Here is a 16,345-nt window from a genome sequence, read left to right as displayed (position 1 = left end):
TGCTCACTGCAAAAACACCAAATCTCAAAAGGTCTGGGGGTCATGGAAGCAGGAGAGGAGTAAAATTCAGTTCAGTATTTGGCAAGGAAACACACGGCTGGGTTTAGAAACCTGAGACAGAAAATGATACTCGAGCCAGCTGCAAACCAATGGGTAGCAAGGAGGTGTCTGCCCCACTAGCACCTCCTACTCCACCTGTGGACACCGCCTACATTTCCAACAATGTACCACAGTTGATCCCCAGTAATTTGGAGAACAATCTTGAGAGAATAAAGTATATCTAATCAGCACGCCCACCCCAGCCCATAGCCATCTGTGTACCTCCTGTGTGTGCGTCATGCACCCCTGGAACTGGGTTTGCATCTGTTGCATCCTGGCTGCAGCACAGGGGTCTGGAGGCACTACCACTTCATATAACCATGGACAGCTGCCAACACTTCAAAATACTCTGAGGATGCCTCATGTTGAGACTCTGCTCAGGAAGGGGTTTGTATAATTTCAGGGTATGCTGTGATATCACTTTCCAGAGCTGAGGAAACATCCAGGCCTTAGGGTGGAGGATAAAGAAGAGGATAACAACAAGAGAATACAGGTCTGCAGGGAAGTGACCTATCTTCATGCAAAGATTTCTGAGAAGTCACTGGGACTGTGAGGGAACCCATCATTCCCATTCCTACCCACCAGTTCGCACTATCAGCTAGAGACTACCTTCAGCCCACCAAATGAAAATTTGGAATAGAAAATGAACTGCACAGATGAAAGTCACACGTGTGACTTGAATCACATCAGTCTGTGGAAGAGAGACTGTGGAAGCAGGGGACTTCACTGTTACATTACATAAGGAACTTAAGAGCCATTTATCCTAATCCAGCCCAGAGCCTAATAGGATTACGACCACGGCTTCCTAAATTCCTTTTCTATGTTCTCATTTACCCAGTTGCTTAACACCAGCTTTGTTTTGCTTGTCTTCTGACATTTGAGTTTTACTGTCTTTGAGACCAGACTGCTCTTCCAGCAACTAGTACAGCCATGTGTGCCACGTCTTCCCCTAAATTTCCTATCGGCTGAGCAATTTCACCCTTCGGGAGACACAATTCATATCAGGATCTGAATCCACACCAAAGGATGAGGATTAACACAAGCATCAACACAATTGAGCCCTCCCAGTACCTTCTGTGAGTTGGTGCTGCATGGTGCTGCCAGGGTCCTGAGTGGAAGGTGGTCCCTTAGAATGCTTGGCCCCTTTGTCCCAGGGCCCTGATGACTGGATAAAAATATTAGGATTTCAATACTGCTCCCAAGTCAGCAAGGAACCTCCCATTTGCTTTCTTCTGGCCTCCTCTTCTTGATTCCCTGCAACCACAGACAACAGCTTTCAACTAACATAAAGAATTTCAGGCCTGTGCACTGAAGTCTTAACATAGGTACATATTTTACTCTTTGTGCTGCAACCTGGTGATTTAATAGTCCCATTGAGGCACTGTATGTATCAAAAGCAACAGAGTCCTTCCTAAAAGCCTCTCCTTGAACTGCCACTGCCATTGCTGCAGTGTCAATGGGCTGAGAGCTGGTCCCTGCAAGGTAGCAGAGAAACTAAGCACCAGTGATGGCTTGCACCAGGCACCTGCCTCTGAGCAGGGTTTCACTGTAGCTTTGAATACCCTGCATAGTCATTTATTTGGGTTTGAGAACACAAGGTGGAGTGCTTCATATGAGACACACCAGCTGGCCAAATTGCATCAAGATAATCTAGCTCCTCGTTATATAAAATAAAGGCAGTTTTCATTCTCTGTTTTACTGTTTGAGACACAATACGGAAAGAGTAGTCCTGTGCAGTGAAGAACACATGCTGACATTTGCACAGGCTCCAGTTAGCACCTGGTCTTCAGTATTTCTGCTCAGCCTCTCAGTGGCCTTTTCTGCAGGCTTTTATTTTTTTAATTACTTCTGTGTTTCACAGCCCTGTTTGTTTGATGAAAGAACCTTAAATCATGAAAATAAGTCTCTATATTTAAACATTTCTGTGCTCAGTCCAGACAGCTCCACTACCAATCCCCTCCATTTCTCCACTCTATCCCTTTGATGAGGATTAGTAAATCTCAATTTACAGGCAGGGTAAAAATCCACCTTTTTTGTGCCCCACTCTTTCCTTCTTTAACTAGAGAAAGGAAGAATCGTCTTTTCAAACTTTTTTTTTTGTCCTTAGAATTCTCCCATTGCTCAGTGTCAGGACACAGCTGCAAGATAGTAGGGCAGCCTGTTTGTCACTTCTCTTTGAGAAATGATGCTCAGCATAAGGTAGCAGGCTGGTTGCCATCAGAAAGAGTGGGATTGCATTCCCATGTTAGCACTGATGGTGGAAAGTATAGCATTTACCTTATATGTGGGGTTTTTCTAATCAAGAATTAAACCTTTTAGCATCTTTTGGACCCAAAGCTTTGTTTTAGACAAGTGCTGCCCATTGTTAGAATGGCACAATCTTACAATAATCACTGGAGACCAGCCCTATTTCTTATATTATTTACATATTCAACACAAATATAAATAATTTTAGTCACAAAAAATTTATTTTTTTCCTATATTTAGTATATAAAGACCACTTTTATATTCTTAAGTTCAGGTGTTTTCTACCAACCACTCTTATGAGCCATAAACAATGAGAATAGTATCAGTGAACTGCCAGGCACTACAACATGTTTTCTGAGAGAAGAAAAAGGCAGAAAGAGAGGGCCTAAGTAGAAGAAAATAAAACCTATAAAGCAGGCATATTAATCTTTTTTCTTTTCCTTCTTTTTCAAACTATGCTTTACAAAGAGTTCTGGAAAAAAGGAGTGAAGCAGCTGCATCAGTTTCCTACCTACCCATTCCTCTTCTCTTCCTCTTCTTAGACCAAAAGAAAAGATGCTGGAGAATTGTCCTTGCCCTCTTACCCCCTGAAAACTTCTTTCCACTCCTCAAAACAGTGGTCAACAGCAGCAGGATTGAGGCAGAGAGAAACAGCACTGTCTCCACAAGCCCTCGAGATCTGGATAGGGGCTGAAAAGCTGTTGTAAATAGAGAGCAAACACATGTGAGAGCTTATTTGAATAAGTTTCACTTAACGTATACAAGTGCACATCCCGGTTCAGGAACATTTTGCTGTTTTAGTGTTATTTTACTGCTGTTAATAGCCAATGTCACCAGGGTGACAGCAGAACATTTTGTGCATTTCAACCCGCACTGAAACCCATTTAATTTAGCAGCTGCTTAAGTGTGCTTCACAGCAAATAGCCCAAGTGCTGAGGAGATGTATAGACAGCTGATCTAATTTTCTCTGTATCAAGACCATTTTGATAACTTGGCCTTTCAGGAGTTAGAAATTGTTAAGTGGTTCTTCTAACTGAATGGTCCTAACCAAAGGTGATTTCTCTCCTTCCTTGCCTAGGGTCCTGTGGATTTATTCTGTAACAGGAGAATGGGTATATCCTCTCTTTGCTTTGTTCAGCCCACCTGGACTAGCAGCCTTTTTTGCCGGTAGCCTTGCTGTCATCGTCTCTTTCTACAATTTTGGAGAGTTCCTCAACCGTATGATATGGGGTCAGTCCAAGTTTTGTTTATTACTTCTATCCATATGAAAACAAATCAAAAATTAATTGCTGTGATTGCTTAGGCAGGCAGGGAGAGGAAGGGGGGTGATGGCATTTTGGGTATCTGATAGCGATTGAAGCAAGGATCCCAACCCTACCAGAAAAAAGGCCAGGCCAGCTTTCTCAAATGTGGCTAAAGAAGCACCTCTTACAAACATAATCACTGGTTTTGAACTCCTACTCAAAGAAGGGTCCAGAGAAGCCTTGTCTCCCAGGCTAAAACTCTTACACCTGCATCACGTGGTGTTTGTCAGACTAGGGAATAGCACTGTTTGCTGACAATTTATAAAAATGCATTACTGTATCCAAGCAAAAGCATCATGGCAGCAGCTCCATGAATAAAACAGCACTTCAGAAAGTTTTACAAACTCTTGAGAATTTCTCCCTTCTGCTTTGGTAGTGTTATAACTAGTAGTGATTTAAGGAAAATGAAAGACAGCTTTCTTGGACAAATAGGCACTTCGGAAAAAATGGTTTAGGAGGACACATTCAACAGCTGGAGGAAAGAAAGAACTGAGGAAGCACCTTTGGGTGTTTGGCATTGGATATTATCATTATTGTTGTTGTTACTGTTGTTTTTGTCATCATTATCCCTTCTGGTTTCCTCTTTCCTTTTTAATTCAAGATTAAGTTTATGAGGATGAAAGTGTTTCTGTCAGAAAAATGAGTGTATTTTATTTAGGACAAATGTGTGAACATTTGCAATTTCTTAAACTGGCTTTCTGATGAAAGAAAAAACACTGCAAAAACACCTCTGAAAATAAACAAGACAACCTCCCTCTGTTCTCAGGGAACATTTGATGCCTGATCCATTTTGCAAAGTCTCACATGCCTGTCAAGCCAAAGTAGAGTGTCTGTAGCTAGTCTCTCACTATCCATACTCAGCTACCTAAAAGCAGCAGATTGACTTTCAAATGTGCTGAATAACCAACTTCACCGCTTGATACCTTTGCAAATAAGATGCTTGGTCTGCATGTCAACGTTTGGAAATTCTGGCTGCATTCTATTCTGCATAAACATGATATGAGGACTGCTGGTAAATGAAAACTGATTTGCAGCCTTTCCACACTAGTTCCGGTTTCAGATGTATCACATAAATAGTAACTATTACCAGTCAAAGACCACATCATCACTACAAGACAGTGTGAGTCTTTATATGAGATATCTGATACATCTACGTATCAGATTTTTTTTCATGTCAGAGTATAGTAATTTCAGGCCTAGAGTATGCCTGATGCATACATTGGAGATCATCAGAATTGAGATAATTTGATTTCCAATGTGTTAATTGATTGGACAAAAGGTCATACTAAGCAGAGATCAAATTAACTGCAAAACCACATTTTGAACAGCTGACTAAATAAACTGGGGCAAGCACTCAACTTCTCAACTTTTCTGTGCACACAAAAAAGCTGAAAAGCACCCCCAGTTGTGGTAGCATGAATGCAACCTCAGAGTATGTATATAAACACAGTATATATGATATTCTCCACTGATACATGATGTGCTCTTGTGATCCCTGGAGGCCTCCTGTGTGTGGTGGGTCTGCCTCTCCATGCATACTTGATATTTTTCAAAGGAGCCATAAAATCCTGGCCTTAACAATTACATGGTGTTTTCACCCATGTGCAAGATATTTCCCTTGAGCTACAGTTCCCCATGTTGGTACAAAGTCTTTTTCCCAATTCATTTCCCAGCTGTGTCCACTCAAGAGAAGGGTAGGACTTCCTTAAGCTGGTGTCGATAACAAGGTCCCAATAAGCATTGAAGCACAGCCACAGGGAAGCTATTCCAAATTACAGTGTGCCAAATTCTTAATATGTTCCTGATTGAGACAAATCTTTGGCTCAGCACTACCAGAATAAAAAGAGCTGCAAACTGAATGAAGACACAATTCCAGCATACCTTTGTTCCCCCAGAAAAAATGGCTCCGTGTACCTTTTTTCATCCTACCCCTTCCTGTCTCACTTTCCCATCACAATAAGGCAGATGATGCAGCTAAGATGACCCTGCAGAAAACAAAACAAAACAAAAACCAACCCCCCCACACAAAGTAAAACAATCTGTGGTGGTAGAGGACAGATCTCTTCACCTTTCTGTACTCTCTACTCTGCCCACCTCCCGCTTCCCTGAAAAGAAAATGTACAGGGAAGGGCACTTTTGATCTCTCTTTTGCTTCCTGCTCAGTCCCCCAAAGGCCCAGTTTGGGTTACAGAGCAATGTAATTATCCACTAGGTTCCTATAGGCGCATCTGAAAAGACCTTCTTCAATAACACCTGGAGCCACCGAGCAATCGGACCTGATGCCAGTGCGATCTGACGAGGCAGAGCCCCCTGCCCTGGCTGCTGGCACCAGGATCCTCCCCAAAGGAAAAAACTCCAGGGTTGTTGTTGCTTTTTCTTTCTTTCCCACTCAAAGGAAGAACGGTTGCTGAGTTTGTGCCCAGATGTGTTTACTCGAAGGTGCAAGAAATAATTAACAAATAGCTCCACCAGCGTGGCAAGCCTGATTTCCTTCTGGACATAGATCGTGTGGCAGACTGTAGGCTGCAAATGAAGCTTGTCCCACAGCATAGCATGTTTCTTATGGACTCTTCCCCATTCCTTTATAACTCCGAGCCACTATTACTTTTCCTAAAACCAGCTACATAAATATTTACTCTTTTTCACACTTAGTTAGTTCCAACTTATTCCAAAGACTACAGATGGCAGCTTTCTGCTTCAAGCAAGTAATTGTCCTGTGCTTGACCAAAAGGATACAGTATCACTTCTGAGAGCTAGAAAATCCAGGTTGTAGAATAATATAACCTTGTTTTTGCTTTTCAGAACAACTAGAAGATGACATACCCTAAATTAATTTTATTATTTATAGACAAACTGCTTCATACAGTATTGGAGGTTTTAAAAATGTATTCTCTCTCATGTGCCTCTCCCTCCCCTTGCACAGTTGGATTGGTGGTAACTAAGGCAACCCAGCTGCACAGCCTGAGAGGCACAGAAAATAGTACCAGTAATGACTTCTTTTTGTTTTAAATCCCAGAGTTTCTAGAGTACAAGACAATGTTGAGCAATACAGAAACTCCAAAGAGGATAATTTGAAACAATGAGCTGATTCTTTTACTGCCATAAATTTACCTCAGTCAACAATTTGGCTGCAGGGTCTGAGTAGCAAAGATCAACCACGTGATAGCTTCTCCCATTCCTGATGGGTGGAAAACATCACATAGGCAACTGATCTCATGTTCCTTTGACCAGTCAAACTAGAATCCTCAAAAATAAAGCAAAGCAGTGTTCCTTCGGGTTTTGCTCTTGTTGAGACAACCAGATCCTTGGGAGAAATTTGGATCAAATTTCTCCACATCAGACAGAGCAGCATTTCAACTGAGATTTCTTCTCTAGAACCAGCATTTGAAGCAGATTCATTTGTCTTCCAATATATCTGAAAAAAAAACCCCAAAACAACATTCATCAGCTGCTTCATTTCAATACTTTGAAATGTAGGTGGAGAGAAGCTGTAGCTAGCAACAACTACTGCTCCACCAGGGATTGAAACGCCTCCTAAGGGATACCAGGCAAACCCCTTGCAAGGTTTTACAATCACAAAGCCTCTACCAAATCCAGAGGGATGCTCATCCCCAGGTGGTGGAACTGTCCTTTGGGATAGAAACAAGGCAGAAAGGGAGGAAGGGAGGCTGACTGTCAGAGCAGGCAGCAGTTCCCACAGACCCAGCTGTATGTTTGCTGTATTCCAAAAGGGAAAGCTTTGGCCAGCAGCTGGCTGAGGAACATCAGCAAGGGCAAAGCCAAAATTAAAGATATTATAAAGCAAGGGATAAGGCAGCACAACAAGAATAAGCCATTGCTCTCAGGAAAGAGAGAAAACTTATGGTGGAGTAACTTTCTCATGCTCAGTCCATAGACGCACGTGCTCCTCCAGATCTTCTACGAGCTCTTGAATATCTTGGGAAGACATTGCTGCATCATATTTATGTATTTATTTAAGGTTGAACTAAAGTTAGGTAGCAATCTTCTCATTAACCTGCTTTTCCTCTTCTTTTCTGGAGCACTTTTGCACTAAATGCACTTTCCAGAAACATGTAACATGATTATTTTCTCTGAGTTTTATTTTTGTATTTATGTGCTTTTGAAACCAAGTTCTCTTGATACCCTGTTGCCAGCTATTGGGAAATCCAGCCTATGTGGCACCATACAAATCTCTGTAATGCAAGGCAATACTATAAAAAGATTGAATTCTTGATGCTCTCATTCTTCTGAACAGACCTTGAGACTGCAGAAACCCAAATGACAGATAAAGGGATGCAAAGGGCCACTGTGTGGGGTATGAAGTTGTATTACCAATGTACTGGTACAGGCTTATGAACAACAGTTTTTGTATGCATGTTAAAATGCTGATATTCTGCAGGTAGTTATCACTCCAGGCACTAGTTACACCCCTAGTTATTGCAGTATCCAGAAGAGATTCTTAAACTCAGACTCCTTTCCAGAAGATATCTTAATTTGTTGTATCATGCCTTTAAAAAAAAAAGAATGAGTCCAAGTTTATCTCTTCCTTTCAGTGAAAAAAAAAGTTTATATCTGTAATTTCACTATATTGCTGGTGGAACTCAAATTTAAGAGGATTTAAATCCCAGAGTTTGCAAATATGAGTATTTACATTGGTCTCATCCATTCGTCGTAGTTGTGCCACAAACCTGTGATGGCATATTTATATCTTTCATCTTTGTCATTCCCCCAAGCTGCAGCTTACCCCTCGGGTAGAGACAACTGGCTGTTTAAAGGAAATCTGCACTACCTCTTACATGTCCTGCTCTCGGTGATAACCTTATCTGACGATCCACTGGAGGCAGACCAGATCAGAAGCTGTGGCAACCCAGGGCTTATGATTTCATCAGTGGAGGCCAGACATTAACAGGTGCTGGTTAACATGCTGGCCCTGGCCTAAGAGGCTATTTTTTTCTTTGTGGTCTTCAAAATATCTGTTTGGTCTGTACAAAATACAGGATCATTTCGGAAGGAATAAATGCCAAGATTCTGTTCCATATCAGGTCAATCGCCAAATGCTATGCAGGCTGGAGAGAAATAAAATACAGCAATTAGTGTTTCAGAGCCTCAGAGGTCTATGGACATGGAAGGAACATATAAAAGAGAGTCACATGTGAGTGAATGATCATCATCAGGGAAGAAGAGAGGCTGAGACAGTGTGTTAGATAATGTACCCAAATATATTTGATTATTGCCACATGTGGTGCCCCACAGTAGCACAACTGGTCCCTAAGTGGTGCTTCAGAAAGCTGTGGGATTTCAGTAGGTCCTGTGCTGTCCTGACCAGCCATGTGAGGATTCTCCAGATATCCAAGTGCAAATCTATCTGCTGCTTTTCTAGACAAGCTTTATTTTTAAAGTTTTTCACATACTCTCACCCCAAGCTAGGTTTGCTTGGTGGTAGATACTTTCTCCCACTGGCAAAGCACAATTATTCTCAATGGATGAGGCCCATGGTACATTTCAAATCATTCCTCAGTAGTTGAGTAATAGGTTACTTGCTGGGGACATCCCAGGCTCATTTGACTTCTGCAGCACTTTAGCATTAGTAGCTGTTCCAAGACATGCACTCGTAGTTTACTCCCACTCCCAGATGGGTAGAGTTCCCCAGGGATGTTGGGAGGCTGGGCCAGGTTCACATCCTCCTCCTAATGGGCCTTCCCCCACCCTCTATATCCTGCCCCCCCCAATAATATCTTCTCCTCTGTGTCCAAACAGGAGATTCAATAGTAATACTGGACCACAAATGGAGAAGCAAGTGAATTCTTCTCTTGAAGCCAAACGATCTCTCCATGAATGCTGAACCCATGAAGTAGAGGAAAATAAATGCAGCTGTGATAAATCCTTTCTCCAATGCATTGCAGCTTCTGGTGAAGCCATTATGACATCAGACATATGGAAAACTGGTGGAAAAAATGAAATGTTTGCCTCTTACATGATAACTCTGAAACTGCTATGAATAAGAAAATTGTGTTCATCTGTTTACACAGATTTCTCATCTCTTGCACAATGTACGTGAGGATGTGTCCATGGTTAAAACTCGTCACTGGTAAATGTACTCCCTCATGAGCTTGGCACCACTCTGTGAAAGACCTGTGAAAGCAAGCCAACTCTTGTTTGGATTGCCCTTCATCAAGTCTGGAAAAAATTAAGAGGAGAGATAATTTTAACAGTGCTGTGACTTCCAAGCTAGCTAGATAACAAATTGGGCTAACAAGGACTGTAATTAGAAATGTCTGCTCAGAAAGTTCACCATGAAGCCAAGTTCTTCTAATAAGAAACTTTCTGTAATATTAATATGCTTAATATCTCCCCTCCATTTTAACAGGAAATCTGAGGGCAAAACTTTCTTCATTTTTCTTGGTTTCAGTTAATCTCACAGCAAAAGTAACCTAATTATACTGACTGTATGATTGCTTTGACAGAAAGCATGTTAATTTAAAGCACTGTTTAACATAAAGCTGCCTGCCATATAATTACACTCCATTCACATGTTTACTAATCTTCCTCAATATAGTTGATTTCTGTTATTAGCCTCAACGTCTTGTTAACATCTAAAACACTGGAGATCTGCTTTGCAAACTCCAATAAACAGGCAAGTCTGAAAGTACATAAGTGTTCCATAATGGTCAATGTGAAAACGAAAAAAATCTTTGTTATTATTCTTGCATTTTAAGAGGATTTGAAACTAGTTGCAGTACTTAAATGTCTAACTCTGTGCTCATTGCCAAAACCCTCGCTTAGAGCTACTGTGCATGCAGTTCACCGGGGTGTTATTTTCACCTTTCGAACGCTGCTGGAGCTTAGTAAAAATGAAACACATTGTAAGCTGCCTGTGAGCAATAAAAGATAATGTGTATACATAAGATTGTTCTTCTCATATGCTAAGCACCTGATAAAAATTCTAATCTGGGAAGTTAACATACTAGACCTAGACTGTAAACTAAGTTAATGAAAGACGTGCACGCATTCAGTATTTCCCAGCTTATCTAGATAACTCGCTCTAGCTAACTTTGCAAGGGGAATGTAAACTGTTACATGTCCCCACACACAAACACGCCCCTCCCTCCTTTTCTGTTGAAGCTAAAGGAGAACATGGAAAGAATTCAGCTGGAAGATGCTGGTGAGAGGAAAGAGAGACAGAAGAAAAATCATGAAGGGAATTAGGGAAGAAGAGAAAGTGCAGGTTTGTTGTGCATTTTTATCTCTTTCTCTCTTTCTTTTTTTTTTTTAATTCTTTTATTTTGTACTTATAGTCCAGTACAAACAGTTTAAATGTCAGAAACTCAAAACAAAGTCTGGTCCCCAGAACAGAGGGATAGGTCTTTCCACTTCCAACCAGAGGATTTGAATGGCAGATTTCACCCTAAGCTCTTGCTCACACCAGGGTACCTTTGGGATCTGATGTGGTGACTGTGCTGCTGGACTACAGGGCATTTAAGGAGGATTTAAAACTAGGGCTTTGAGGAGAATCACGGGAGACGTCACTTCTTTCTTTGAAAAGGGCTCAGAAGAGGCACTGTTCTCTGCTACATCCTGTATGGAGAGAAGGTGGATTCCAGTCATGCACTTTGGGAAAGCAATCAGGAATGCCTGTCCTCAGAACACAACTGCTGGGATCTTGGGCTTGTTTTTCTCCTTTCTCTGATGTTCTTGAAGCCCTGAAAGGGGGAAACCATGTGTCATTGCTCACAAATCAACGTTTTCCCTGTGATTTCCAAAAGGCTTTACCGAGGTGTTCTGAGTGAGGATCTGCCCTTTACGACATTTACACCAGATTTCTCTTTCCAGTCCATTACCCTCTATCATTTTATTTTGAGTAAGTATGCAAAAGTCAGTCAGAACTGTTTATTTATAGCCGTAGATTTTCACGGCTGTATAAATTAGATGTTATTACTGAATGAGATGCCCGCCCCCTCACCCAGCACAGCTGTACAGCAATCCTTTCATGCTGCTCCACGGTGCAGTCTCAATGGGCAGGGAAACGATGTCCTCCCATTCCGACGGAGGGACCGCTGCTTAAAGCCTTGGGTGAAAAAACAGCAATTATTTTTTTCAACGGTGCAATCTGCGGTATGACAACCACAATTAACTAATACTATTTAGACCTGCCACTGGCAGAGAGAAAATGAAGGATTAAATTCTCCAGAGGAAAAAAACCCACCTAAACTAGAACATACCCCTGGACTTTTGTTTTATAAGATTAAGTGGTTTTACTTCAGAGTGAGTGAGGGGGATGGGAATAGTAAGGGGAGGTAAAAGCAAAATTGGTTGTTAGTTGAGACAGAGAGCCATTAGAAAATAGGGACTCATCCCATACACACACACACACAGATGTTTCCAGCAGAAACAGCTGGACAGCAATATCCACCACCATTAGGAGCTTTCATCTTAACTCACACCTTTGTAACAGTTTACTCCCACAAAAAGCATAGGCAAGTGCTACTTTATTCCATCCCCTGTTTCCCACACAAATTTCTTGGTTTGGGTGCCTGCCAGAGCTTCAGGGTCACAATCTGACCTCAATAACATAATTTAGGATTGTTCCAAGCCTTCAGTGGAACTACTGAGGATTTACTTTGATGGATATGTAGCCAGGATCTGGCATGCAGAAAATACGCATTTACATTCTACCAAAGTGTCTAAAATAGTTGCCCAGGGACACTGAAATTCAATTTGAGACCTTGTATTCACTTGGCAGAGCACATAATTAAATATTTTGTGCCACAAAATTAACCAGAGTCTCGGGGGTCTGGGTAAGAGAAGGCTTAGAATCAACCATGAGAGCCAAACTAAGACCCACTTCCCAGGCAAGTTATTCAGTAAATATTGGAAAAAATAATTGCATTCATGTACGGGTTCATAATATTTTTTTGTTAGTATTTAATCTTACTGAGTATCTGTAATAACCTTTTACCTCAGAGGAAGAGATTATTGGCTGGGTGGATTCATATGAATAACACCAATGTCAAGATGTGCTCTTGAACTAAAGCTCCTTCTTACAGCAAAGACCTGCTTGTCCTTGAATTAACCATTTGGAAAAAAAAATCAGGTAAAAACCAAATACAATTCCAATAGGCCAGAGCTCGTAAAAAGTGGCCCAAAGCTCCAAAGCAGATTTTTTGCCTTTTTTTAAGTCTCCAGAGGCCCTACCCTGCAAGGAGTTTAATGTTTCTGAAAAGCAAACCAAATACCTAAGGTGTTTGATGTCAATACACTTCAGTTTAACTTCCAAACACTGATGTTGCTTTTAAAAGCAAGAGCTTGAGTTAAACCTCTAGGATATGGCCCAATAATAGTTCTGAGTTATAAAATTTAATACTTGGTGTTTCAACTGTCACCTTCTATCAACTGTTCTCAAATCATTTAAGCAAACCTTCAAGTTCCTTTAGGCTTGAGAGGGTAATTTCCCTTACTACCTGGAGAACAGCACATAGAAAAGAAAATAATGCTTTATTCTACACCCAAGACAAACAGAATTACCTCCTCCAAGTATGTAGAACAATATGATTTCACTGTTGGTATGGACTACGTTCCTTAAGGAGAGGAGATGGAAACCAATGTATACCAACACCAACCTGCTTTTCGTTTTGAGACGCTAATTCAAGTTTGTGATGTGGAACCACCCAGTGATGATGCCATCACCAGCTGGCAGGTGAAAGACAGATCCATCACTTAGTCTGATAAAAGATCATGTGTTACAATACACCATCACTTCTGCCTGTGTTTGGAAACTCCAGGTTTTCCTTCTACTGCTGTTCTTCCACATCAGGATCAAAAGCTCTGGTAGCAGCATCCCCTGGATCTGGCACAGAACGCAGGCACACAATACGTGCACACAGGCAAAGGCCCATCTGTGAGGAGTGCAGGCCCCCAGTTGACAAACTGTGCTGCAGAGGTGGCTGGCCCCAGGCTTGGAGGTGACAGGGGGCGTTGAGCAGGCAACACAACATTTTGCCTTGCTGGCGGAACTCTCACCCAGGGGTTTACAAGGGGCTGTTCTTGTTCAGGCTCATGAAGCACCCTTCCCTGCCTTGGCCAGCAGAAGGAACTCCCCATAACATGGGAGAAGTCTCAGTGCTGAGTCAGAGCTCACACAGGCTGTGGTTATGTGACAGCCACATGCTCCCATGGCACGTCCACAGCAGGGCTCACTGTGTCCAGGCATCAGTGCCCAAGTGGGAAATGAGGACACATGTATATAAGAAGAGCTCCATGATTAAGCATTTCTTTTCATCAGGTTTTTCTAGATATGGACAGAGAGAAGGACAATTGTGGAAGTGTGCCTCAAAAAGGGAAGAACCACACTTTGAATCATAAGCTCATTAAGGTTGGAAAAGACCTCTAAGATGATTGAATTCAAACATTAACCCAGCACTGCCAAGTCCACCACTAAACCATGTCTCCAAGTGCTACATCTACATGTCTTTTGAATGCTTCCAGGGACAGTGATTGCACCACTTCCATGGGCAGCCTGTTCCAGTGCCTGACAATTCTTCAACCCTTACAGTGAAGAGATGCTTCCTAATATCCAATCTAAACCTCCCCTGGCACCATCTCTTCTCTGTGGTGACCAGTGACAGGACCTGAGGGAATAGCATGAAGTTGTATCAGGGGAGGTCTAGGTTGGATATTAGAGAAAGATCCTTCACCCAGAGGGTGGCTAGGCACTGGAACAGGCTCCTCAGGGAAGTGGTCAGAGTACCAAGACTGAGGGAGTTCAAGAAGTGTTTGAACAACACTTTCATGCACATGGTGTGACTCTTGGGAACGGTCGTGTGCGGGGCTAAGAGCTGGACTTGACCACCCTTGTGGGTTCCTTCCAACTCAAAATATTCTGTGACTGTGTGATACTCTGTGAACTTGAGGCTGTTTCCTCTTGTCCTGTCACTTATTACCTTGGAGAAGAGATCGGCTCCAACCTGGCTACACCCTCCTTTCAGGTAGTTGTAGAGAGCAATAAGGCCTCCCCTGAGCATGCTTTTCTCCAGGCTAAACAACCCCAGGTCCTTCAGCTCCTCCCTATCAGTCTTGTCCCCTAGACCCTTCACCAGCTCCTCTGTCCTCTGGACAGGCTCCAGCACCTCAACGTCTTTGTTGCAGCGAGGGACCCAAAACTGAACACCGGACTCGAGGGGCGGCCCCACCAGCGCCCCTGTTTTCAGCACTGAAGTGCGGAATACCGCTGCCGCCGGGGCTTCTCCCCTCCCGCCGCCCAGAGAACCGAACCCGAACTCGGCACCTCCGCTGCCCCCGGGGCTCAGACGCCGTGACCGCTCCCTTCGCTGCCATTCCCTGGCCACAGGAACCGCGGGCGGCACGGCCCCACAGCGCCGCCTGCTGGCTGCGCGGAGCACGGCGGGGCACGGGCGGGAGCGGGAGCTGCCGGTGGAATTCCCGGGGGGAGCCCTGCCACCCCCAAGCTCCGGGAAGGGCCGACTCCCATCCCGGAAGCCTGCTAGCTCTCTCCCACAGCGGGTCGTTGCAGCGCTGTGTGCGGTTGTGGGCGATTTCAGCGTTACCGGTGACGTTCCGGGACGGAGCGACCGGGGCTCGCTTCAAGATTATAAACAGTGTTAATTCATATTGCGTTACCAGACCCGACTCATGAATCCCCACAGATGCGCTAGCGTTTGCTCCTCAAGCACTGGGGAAGTCTTTTGGCACTGACCTTATTTCACTTGCACATCTGTGAGTCCAACGCAGCCCCAGCCCAAAAGCAACCCCTGTCCCACACCCCCGATGCTGTCCCACTGTGGCATCCCACAACCAACCAACCAACACCATCGTATTAAGTCAAAATCACAGGGAGAGGGAAAATAAATAGAAAGTTGGCAATTTTGATCAACACAGGTAACGATTATGTGCAAGAGGGAAAAAACCAAATGTTAATACAGGACATTATTTTTATCCATAGTTTCAGGTTTGTGGTTGTTTTGCCCTTATTCTTTTTTTTCCTTTTTTTACCTTCCATTTTCCTCTTTTTTTTTTCTTTTTTAAAAACAGATGTTGCCAAGTGTTGTTGAATCACACATACCTTAAAATGGCTCACAACCATTCGAGGAACAACCCCCAGGCTCTAAATCCTTACATCACTAATGCAGCCTCCTTGTTGCTAGCTTGCCAAACAATAGTCACTGTTCCTGCAGGATCTAGCCAAAAATAATATGATGTGTAACTGTCTTCCCACTGTTGTCTTTGCAAAACTACTTATAAGTTCCAGAGATGCCTTCACGGATGGTGCACAGCACAAATAAACCCAAAAACAGCAGAACAATTTGAAAAGCTTGTAGGAACACTGGAAGTGGGTGGAGTAGAAATAAGTAAGTGGTAGAGGATAGAAGAGAGAAAAACATTATGAGGAAGAATTTATATTAAGAGACAGTGAAGCATTTAGTCAAGCAGCTGTCTTCATGTTGTTGTATAAGTGAAAAGAAAACAAATATTTGAGTACTCCTGTCACTGAAACTTGCATATGATTTGTGAGCACAGTGGTTGTGCAATTGCACCTTAAATGATGCTATTATGCAGCTCTGGTTTTAGAAAGAGTCAGTTTGAATGAGGATTTCTGAAGGAACACAAAATGACTATGCCTCCCACTGTGAGAAAACCCTCATCTGAAGAAGAAATATCTAGAAATCATAAGGATCATAGAC

General features: G+C 42.8%; 1 protein-coding gene and 1 long non-coding RNA gene across 2 annotated transcripts in view; one reads left to right on the top strand and one right to left on the bottom strand.

The window, feature by feature from the left end:
* Positions 1–10,487, top strand: part of ADTRP (androgen dependent TFPI regulating protein) — a 29,061-nt gene extending 18,574 nt beyond the window's left edge. Inside the window, exons 5-6 of the mRNA XM_027654095.1 lie at positions 3,425–3,576; positions 9,408–10,487. Coding sequence (XP_027509896.1) covers positions 3,425–3,576; positions 9,408–9,451 — 196 coding nt within the window. The 3' untranslated portion in view covers positions 9,452–10,487. The remainder of the gene's footprint in view (positions 1–3,424; positions 3,577–9,407) is intronic.
* A 463-nt stretch (positions 10,488–10,950) lies between these two features.
* Positions 10,951–15,339, bottom strand: LOC113952250. Its single transcript, XR_003529476.1, has 3 exons — positions 14,919–15,339; positions 11,611–11,715; positions 10,951–11,350 (listed from the first exon to the last, which is right to left on the bottom strand). It is a non-coding gene; the product is annotated as an uncharacterized LOC113952250 (long non-coding RNA).
* Positions 15,340–16,345: the final 1,006 nt, after the last annotated feature.

The sequence above is a fragment of the Corapipo altera genome, unplaced genomic scaffold (assembly GCF_003945725.1).
Source record: "Corapipo altera isolate COAL_440 unplaced genomic scaffold, ASM394572v1 60, whole genome shotgun sequence".
NCBI lineage: Eukaryota > Metazoa > Chordata > Aves > Passeriformes > Pipridae > Corapipo > Corapipo altera.
Note: the sequence above shows the minus strand (reverse complement) of the source record. Positions and strands in the feature narration are given on the sequence as shown.